Source organism: Hemibagrus wyckioides, linkage group LG22 (assembly GCF_019097595.1).
Source record: "Hemibagrus wyckioides isolate EC202008001 linkage group LG22, SWU_Hwy_1.0, whole genome shotgun sequence".
Lineage (NCBI taxonomy): Eukaryota > Metazoa > Chordata > Actinopteri > Siluriformes > Bagridae > Hemibagrus > Hemibagrus wyckioides.
In genome coordinates, this window is record NC_080731.1 from 10,834,557 (window position 1) to 10,843,824 (window position 9,268).

Sequence of the window (9,268 nt, forward strand, 5' to 3'; positions counted from 1 at the left end):
GATCAACAGCACATGACTAAGGCTCACCATTTTACTTCAAAATACAAAGACAAAGATTCTGGCCTGTACAGCACATCAGGCCGTGTTTGAAACTCACGTCTCCATGCCGAGGCCTGCTCGAGCTGCGCTGGTGAAGACTGCGGTGAGGGCGATCTGGGATGGAGAGAACAAAAGACCTGCGTCCGTCGTGGCTGCTCTGTTAAGAAAGTCCTCTGCGCTTTTTCTCAACATCTCTGGATTCTCCAACAGTGGATATCTTGTCTGGGGGAAAAAAATGCCATTTTGCGAGCGATCACTAAGTAAAATTGTTAAAAATATGAGAGAAAAAAACAAATGCTTCTAAATTTAATAAGGAAAATGTACATTGGAAGGTACTCGTAATGATGGAACTCTATGGACTCATCATTTTAAAAGCACTGCAGGTTCCAGTGTCGCCTCATACGCTCATCTTGTGACATTATTACACTGCCACAACAGGGCGTCCCAGACGTCTCCATAAATGGGAGAAATTAAAACTTAACGTTTTTAACGGCTTCCTAACTTTTCCATATTTAGTATATATTTAATATACACTATATTGCCAAACGTTTTAGGACACCCCTCCAAATCATTGAATTTAGGGGTTGGGCTTGACCCCTTAGTTCCAGTGAAAGGAACTCAATGTTTCAGCATACCAAGACATTTTGGACAATTTCATGCTCCCAACTTTGTGGGAACAGTTTGGGGATGACCCCTTCCTGTTCCAACATGACCACACACCAGTGCACAAAGTAAGGTCCATAAAGACATGGATGAGTGAGTTTGGTGTGGAGGAACATGACTGGCCTGCACATCAACCTGATAGAACACCTTTAGGATGAATTAGAGTGGAGACTGAGAGCCAGGCCTTCTTATACAGCATCAGTGCCTGACCTCACAAATGCACTTCTAGAGGAATGGTAAAAAAAATTCCCATGAACACACTCCTAAACCTTGTGGAAAGCCTTCCCAGAAGACTTGAAGCTGTTATAGCTGCAAAGGGTGAGTCAACTCCATATTACATTCATGTGCATGTAAAGGCAGACGTCCCAGTTTTAGCCTGGCTCTCAGTCTCCTTAAAGGAAGTGCAATTACATGCACAACGTGTGTGTTTACAAAGAAACAGCAATCAAGAGGATGTTTCATAAATCGAATTAAATTTTGCTGAAAAAGAGACCTGATAACAGTACTGTGCTCTCTGTATTATTTTTTTTCCTTAACTGTTCTAAAATTTTACAATTATCCAATTCTTTTTTACATTACTGATAGAATTATTCCTCAAATAATCTCCTGTACTGCCATGATACCCTCCTCAACCTTTGGATTATGTAGACTACACAATATGGCCAAAACTTTGTGAATGGACTCTGGGAAACTGGAGTACCCAAAGATGTTAGTTCCCTGTGACCCTGTGTAAGTTAAGTGACACGGAAAATGGATAGTGGGATGGATGGATGGAATGAAGGGACCTAAACAGGAATTCCAGCATTACTCTATGTCCATGAAGCAAGCTCCATGAAGATTTGGTTTGCTAATGGTTGGCGTGGAAGGACTAAGAAACAGCGTGTCCTGCACAGATCCCTGTACACATCTGGGATTAATCTGGAATAGTGACTACTTCCCAGGCTCTCTCACCTAATAGGAATGAACACTAATCCCCACAGCCATGCTTCAAACTCTGGTGAAAAGCCTTCCAATAAGAGTAGAGGTTAAAATAACAGCACTGAGGACTAAATCTGGATTAGAATGCTCAAAAAGCACATATGCATGTGATGGTCAGGTATCGACAAACCGTTGGCTATATGGTGGAAGTGGAAGTGTTAGCACAATTAACTCACAACATTATAATCCAGACAGTGTCAAAAACATTGTGCCATACACAGGATGTCTGGAGTCTTACTTTCAGATCTATGAGAAAGCCTTCGAGTGGCCGGTACGGGTTGTGGATCACCAGGTGGAAGTTCAGCTGCTGGATGAGGAGCAGCTCGTACTCTAGGATCTGCTCAAGTGCTCTCTCCTGAGCTGCTGGATTCTCCTGAAGATTCCCCACAAACTGAGTGCTAGAAACATTAAACTCGTCCACTTTACAGGACAGGTACACACACGTCAACCTAGAGGAGATGGGAGACGAGCAGAGTGGCTCGAAAGATTATAACCGTAAACTGCAGTAATAAAACCGTGCAATGATTAAAACGCTAAGACAGATGAAACATGAAACAAATTCTAGTGTCTGTTGCTACAGGCAAGGCCAGATATATGTGCACCCTTTGCCTATGACAAGAAAATAACCATTACGGAAAATAATTAAAATGATGATAAAAATATCTTCTCACACAACATTGGTACTACAATAGGACTGTAGTAAAAATATTAGCACCCTCAAAATTCTACTTTATAAAATTCTTTTAAATATATATCTTTAGTTCCACAAAAATAACCCAATTGATTCTCCCAGAAAACAGACCCTCCTAGATAACTTTAAGTGATATGAAGGCTCCATAACACTGATGAGATAATGATACTAAACCCTAAATACATTCAAGTCAAAACATAAATAGTTTGAACTTCAACAGTCAAAAAAAAAGGTTTTTGAAGTCCACTGAGCTGAAAAAAATGGGCAAACCTGAGAATACACAGGATTTTTAACCATTCTAGATGATCAAATGGTCTAATATTCTTCACAACTCTCCTCATTGTAATCAGACAGCAAGTCATTCAGTTCTGTTAGTTACTTCACCAAAATGGTAAATACATGGGTGCCAATACTTTTGAATACCACGTGTATATTTATAATATTTAATGTGTTTATCAATTTATTGTGCTTGTAACTTTGTCACAACTCAAGATTCCAGCTTGTTTTTTTCTGTATAATGCATAAGGGTTTGGTGTACATTCACTTGCTTTAATACTTACATTATAGTTCTTGGATGGTACTCCATTAAGGAGTTGTTCAAATAAAATCTTCGGAAATACATACAAGCCGTGCCCTAAAACAGAAAAATCCAACTTTTTTTAAATTCATGAATTTCATTAGCAAGTTCTAAACAATTGCTCAAACACAGACCCTAATCATGTGCCTTTTTCCCCTTGAATACGATAAAAATATTATCATTAAATCTCTACAGACAAGTAAATCAGTGCAGGGGTTCCGCTGTGAGCCTGACAGAAGAAACCATCTAAATCGTTAGGACTTTTGCAGAACCTATATGAGTGCTGGTGCAGCTTTAAGATAATTACCACCACAGATTTGGGCATCGCAGGCTTGAAAATTGTGCAGAAGTCAAGCAATCTCTTCTCATAGTGTCTAAAGACCACTTTCTCTTCAGAGGGATCAAGAAACAGGGATTCGCTTATTCCAGGCTGTTAAAAGCAAAGACAAAACATTATTACAACAATGTGAAGCCTCTACTAAGCCACAACACTTGCCAACAACAAATGCCTTGAAATATTAAATAGAAGTCATTTTCACTGGCTATTCTTCCTTCCTTTGCCTTTATTAAGTCTGGATCAGCTATATGCATACATACATGCTACAGTAATGTATATTAATAATAATAATGGATCTTAACTGTAATATCTACAATCCTCAGGAGCAGATTAAGTCTTTGTGTGTATATATCAGCTGATCAGTGAAAGTTTTTCCTTGATACGGTCCTCATTCACATCATTTAAACACCTCTTTTGAGTGACCAAACATTTTAACACAATGCTACTGTGTGACAGATATAAGCCCATGTTCCTTTTATTTATTCACCTTTCTAGGTGCTGCAGAATTGCTTATTGCCCCATTTAGCTCCATAAACCAATCCTTGATTTTTTAATCTTTTCAAAATTTGTGATGCAGACTTTTTTGTGTTGTTTTTGTTGGAAAACTACTTGAATTGATGAAACTGCAAACACAGGATTCTTCTAAACTACCACCAGTGAAGTCACATATGTATTCACTTTCTATGATAGCTGTAGACATGTTCGACTCACATGAAGCAAAGAGAGCTTTGGCTGAACGCGTGCTGTGATGAAGGAATACATTATAGAAGAAATCAAGCCTGAAAGCCACATAACTTCATGTTGTTAAAAGCTTCCTGCACTGCTGAGCTCCATGGACACATGCTGTGGATAACACTCAGTAGTTTGTTGGATATATTTTTCAACTAAAGCCTTCTCTTTTGATTTAATGCCTCTAATAAGAAAGATAAATTAGATGTCATGCGATTTCCACAGATCTTACTAAGAAAATCTTGTTTAGTAGTAGTGATCCAGGCTTAGAATCTGAAATAGCTATGTCCTATTATATAAAAAAAATACAACTATATGACCACATAAAAAAAAAAATCATTCCCACGTGAACGTTAAATCAATACTGGGAATATATTTATTAAAGCACTAAGTCATTTAACTCATTCTGCTATTTTTCTCCCATCATACCTTTCGGAGACTTAGGGCTTTTGCACGAAACTTCTGATTAGCCTCGAGTCTTAAACTTTCCAAGTTAGACTCTTTACTGAAAGTCCAAAATTTCTTCTGGGAGCTGTTGTGGTACATGGCTGCGGTTACTGTAAAGCATAAACAGGGTGTCTTTGATTAGCACAATGAGGATCAATAGATATGTTAATGCTTTCAGTTCCATTGAGTAGAGCATTCACTTTCTGGGGGTTATTATTTTATTTTTCCAATTATAGCGATTCAGCCTCATTTATAGATATACCATATGCTGTAGACATCCCTCACAGCAAAACCTTTTCACTGTATTACAGTTTATTACTACATGGTCTAAACAAACACTATATTGCCAAAAGTTTTGGAACACCCCTCCAAATCATTGAATTCAGGGGTTGAGCTTGGCCCCTTAGTTCCAGTGAAAGGAACTCTTAATGCTTTAGCATACCAAGACATTTTAGACAATTTCATGCTCCCAACTTTGTAGGAACAGTTTGGGGATGACCCCTTCCTGTTCCAACATGACTGTACACCAGTGCACAAAGCAAGGTCCATAAAGACATGGATGAGTGAGTTTGGTGTGGAGAAACTTGACCGGCCTGCACAGAGTCCTGACCTCAACCCGATAGAACACCTTTGGGATGAATTAGAGCGGAGACTGTGAGCCAGGCCAAAACTGGGACGTCTGTCTTTACATGGACATGAATGTAATATGGATTTGGCCCGCCCTTTGCAGCTATAACAACTTCAACCCTTCTGGGAAGGTTTTCCACAAGTATAGGAGTGTGTTTATGGGAATTTTTGACCATTCCTCTCTAGAAGCGCTTTTGTCAGGTCAGGAACTGATGTAGGACGAGAAGACCTGGCTCACAGTCTCCTCTCTAATTTCATCCAAGAAGTGTTCTATCAGGTTGAGGTCAGGACTCAACCTGATGGAAGTTCCTCCACACCAAACTCACTCATCCATGTCTTTATGGACCTTACTTTGTGCACTGGTCTGCAGTCATGTTGGAACAGGAAGGGGTCATCCCCAAACTGTTCCCACAAAGCTGGGAGCATGAAATTGTCCAAAATGTCTTGGTATGCTGAAGCATTAAGAGTTCCTTTCACTGGAACTAAGGGGTCAAGCTCAACCCCTGAATTCAATGATTTAGAGGGGTGTCTTTTCGGCAATATAGTCTAACTGATGCAATATTTAAACAGTTTACAGAAAAGTCATGAGACTACGTAAAACTCCAGGAACACTGCATCTATATATCTGCAATACATGGAGGATGAATTAATGTCAAGCTCACTGATGTATGTAATGTATTTACTGGGGAGACATTTGTAATTGAACTATTGTGTACATCTTGCCTGATAAACCAATCGATACAGCTGACTGTCTCTCTGTTAAAGTATAACGCGCTATTGAACAAAATCTCACCTCTGAGACAAACGTCGCGTCTCTGCCAATACTCATGCACTTTAATCAATCCGATCACAAAGAGAAAGGTATTTAAACACACAACCTCACACACACACACACGAGCTACTTCTTCGTCAACGGAGTACAGTTAGTTATGTACATACATACTGCCACCTAGCGCGTGGTTTGTGACGCCGAATAAAACGTAAAAGAACAAAGTATTAAAGATGAAACGTTGATTTAAAAAATAACATATATACCCCATAAACAAACGAGCTACAAATAAATAAAAAAGAGTAGTTTGTGAAAATGACAATGATTTAGTAGAATCAAGTGGTTATTTGCGTTGGCGAGGAAACGTCGCATGAAATCTACGTCACAACCCGACCATATTAAATCCTAGCACAAAGATTAGATGCAAGTTTGTTGACTCCAGGGCCATGATTGGTTAGTAGAAGTACGCGATAAACACTCAACCAATCATAGCGCAGGAAAGGGAATTTTCCGGAAGTAGTGGCAAGGGGAGAAAAAAAAAAAAACAACAAACCGCGCCATCGCACTAGGGCCAGGCAACATGGCTGCGATGAAGAGAAGGTTCACAATAGATGACAAACGGCGGATTCTTGAGTTATATGATCAGCTTCCTCGGATGAGCCAGAGGAAGGCGGCGAAACGTCTGAACGTCACTCCGTCTATGCTCTGGACGATTATCCACAACAGGAACTGTATCATAAAAGGAGAGATCATTAAACGTGAAAGGAATAAGTGGCTGGGATGCGGCAGGTCGCCGAGACTCGAGGCAAATATCTGGAAATGGATCGATCACATGAGACTAGCCGGAACCCCTATTACAGATCTGATGATTCACCGGAAATCAATGGACATTGCGGCGCGCATGGGTATCGTTAGCTTTAGGCCGAGCCCCAGGTGGTACAGCGGGTTCAAGAAACGAGAGGCAATCGTGCGCGAGAGGTATCGCATCTATCCGGCTGTGGATCAGCCAGAACAGCTCGGACCTTCTCCACGTGCTGATGTTGAGACTCCCCAGGAACACAGCACGCCTGAAACCCAAGAAGAAAGCACTACACCTAACGAGACCGAGCATAACAAACAGCTTCCGGTCCAAAGCAGCCCTACTGTCCTGGTGGGCAAAGTAAACGGACACATGCAGACAGTCACTGTGCCCTCACTGCACCAAATGCAGGAGGCTATGAAGACTTTAGCCACTGGCTTGTTATATCGAGGCTTTTGCGACTTTAATCTCCTTCATCAATTTGAGAAAGAAGTTGCAAACGTTGTGAAGAGATCAGTGACCCAAGGCTGCCAGGACAGTTTTGTAGCCTGAGTGCTGGGTCACTAATAGCTGTTGTCTCCTGCGAAGTGCACTATTTATATACTCTGTGCCTTGTAATGGTGTATTATTTGGGCACTATCATGTTGATGTGCACTGTGGGATTAAATCAACACACACACACACTGGATAACCTTCACAATGTTTGTGGACAAGATGGAAAGACTCAACAGTGCACTATGTAGTAATTAGGGATTAGGAAACAGCATGTTGAACTTGATTGGCACTGAGGTTTATGTATGAATTAGTCAGCCTAGGTTGGCTGCTTAACCTGTTGCGTCTATAATGAAGTTGTCCAAATATATGCTGTGATTTACAGTGAAGGAACATTGAATGCCTACTTTGTGATGTATTTGATGGTTAATGTTTAAAACATCATGGGCACACTGCTGCCAAAAAAACCTATATTAGGTAGATTTCACTAATTAAAAGCTGTTTATTTTTTTTTGTTTGTTTTCTTTTACTGTTTATGGACAAAACCCCCCACACTACTGTTATATAGCTACATTCTGTTATTGTCTGTCTATGGTATGATGCAGTGAACGACTGGCCTGCTTTTCTAACCATTAGCTGTTTCCTGGTCCTGTCCTACATGTATTTAGTGCTTTCACACCAGATCCAGTTAAGCAGCTAATTATCAACCAATCCTGGTTTGAACTGGGTCTGTTGGAGAAGGGGAAATGCTAAAAATTGTATAGGATACAGGGTTGGGTAGCTGCATTGTAGATCAATGTGTATGTAAATGATTAGAGCCCTTATTTTTATAATGCGGTCTCTGTGACATCCAGGTTCTGGTGAATTTGGTTTGGGAAACTTTCATTCAGCATTCTTCAATCAGAAAACTTTCATTCAGCATTAAATCTGATCGTAAGCTGACGTTTCCTTATTTGCAAGTTCAGTTTGCAGTTACTGTTTTTCAGTCATGGTTTTGACTTTGTACTTTGCCAAAAATCTTTATTTTTTTTTTCCTGTTGGAGAAATACAGAACCATTTGTAAACCAGCTATAGGCCATTGTTTTAAAAATCAGATATATTTTACTTTTTTGTTTGTTTGTTTAATTTTTTTAAAGCTTTCTCATATGTGGCCACACGGGGGCGCAGCTTCTCATGTAATTTTTTTTTATCTCCTCACCGATATGGAAACTACATAAACATGTCTATAAACTGTGGCTTGTTGGTAGCAGTGCAAGATTTTTTCCAAGTTTATTCATTCACGTACAGTTTTATTCGTATATTTAAGTCCTTTTTGTACAAAGAAGAAAGCTTAGGGTGTACATCTTGAGCTATGCTGTCATTTTTTAAAAAGGGGGTTACAACATTGACAGTACGACATATTCCTGCTCATTGCTTTGAGTTTTCATGCACTCACATTCACACTTTTACAGTGGGAAGTTTTGCAAAATATAAACACAGATTGTTCAGACTTTTCTGAACGTCTATGATTTGCTGAAGTGTTTGGTGATAATCGGAGATTGCCGAGCGTGTTAAGCGTGTACAGAGGAAATTTGTGTGATTTGATGTATTGCAGTAGTTAGAACAGGAGAACCGGGGATGCTTGAAGCATTATGCCTTCTCTGAGATCATACTCATATTGTGGCCTTTTTTTAACGTCTCATATTGCAGACGCTGGCAGTTTCGAATGTATATTTAGATCCTTCATATACTGTAACAAGGTTAAGCCACCATGTGGAATAATGTATTTCCTTTTTCCATGGAGGTAAAAATGAATTTTCTCACAGCAGAAAGGATAAATTAAAGGCCAAAGGTCTTGTCTGATTCTAGTTAATTGAAATAAATCGAATCATTAGAAAAATCTCTTCACAAAATAATAAAAATACGTATATATGTGAGCATATGCAATGTTCAAAAGACAATAAACCCTGAGTGCTAGGAGCTGCATGTTGATTCTATCTGCAACAAGACAGAGGAATTACCAACCCCCCATTTGAGTAGCTCTGTGTAGCCTAATTTGCATAAACATGAGTAATTTATGAATAATAAATGCACCCCTATTCGGCGTGATCCATTAATTTGCATATCACCATGCCACTACA

The 9,268-nt window shown here is 39.6% G+C and overlaps 2 protein-coding genes across 5 annotated transcripts in view; one reads left to right on the forward strand and one right to left on the reverse strand.

Moving 5' to 3' along the window:
• The window catches only part of ccnh (cyclin H), a 10,199-nt gene extending 3,650 nt beyond the window's left edge, over positions 1 to 6,549 (reverse strand). For 2 of the 4 annotated variants that reach the window (XM_058374777.1, XM_058374774.1), the window contains exons 1-6: positions 5,882 to 6,252; positions 4,444 to 4,571; positions 3,256 to 3,378; positions 2,932 to 3,005; positions 1,919 to 2,129; positions 98 to 261 (exon numbers count right to left, since the gene is read on the reverse strand). In XM_058374777.1, the coding sequence (XP_058230760.1) occupies positions 98 to 261; positions 1,919 to 2,129; positions 2,932 to 3,005; positions 3,256 to 3,378; positions 4,444 to 4,560 (689 nt within the window). In that variant the 5' untranslated portion in view covers positions 4,561 to 4,571; positions 5,882 to 6,252. Of the gene's footprint in view, positions 1 to 97; positions 262 to 1,918; positions 2,130 to 2,931; positions 3,006 to 3,255; positions 3,379 to 3,996; positions 4,326 to 4,443; positions 4,572 to 5,881; positions 6,253 to 6,410 lie in introns of those variants that run through there. The other 2 variants (XM_058374775.1, XM_058374776.1) reach the window with 2 other exon arrangements.
• Positions 6,390 to 8,403, forward strand: LOC131343245 (uncharacterized). The gene has a single exon (XM_058374778.1). It carries the CDS (start codon positions 6,438 to 6,440, stop codon positions 7,206 to 7,208), a length of 771 nt encoding a protein of 256 aa, XP_058230761.1. The 5' UTR covers positions 6,390 to 6,437; the 3' UTR covers positions 7,209 to 8,403.
• The last annotated feature ends 865 nt before the right edge of the window (positions 8,404 to 9,268 follow it).

Bases quoted from the DNA above. Each gene is read 5' to 3' on its own strand.
- LOC131343245 (XM_058374778.1), top strand. From the start codon at position 6,438: ATGGCTGCGATGAAGAGAAGGTTCACAATAGATGACAAACGGCGGATT.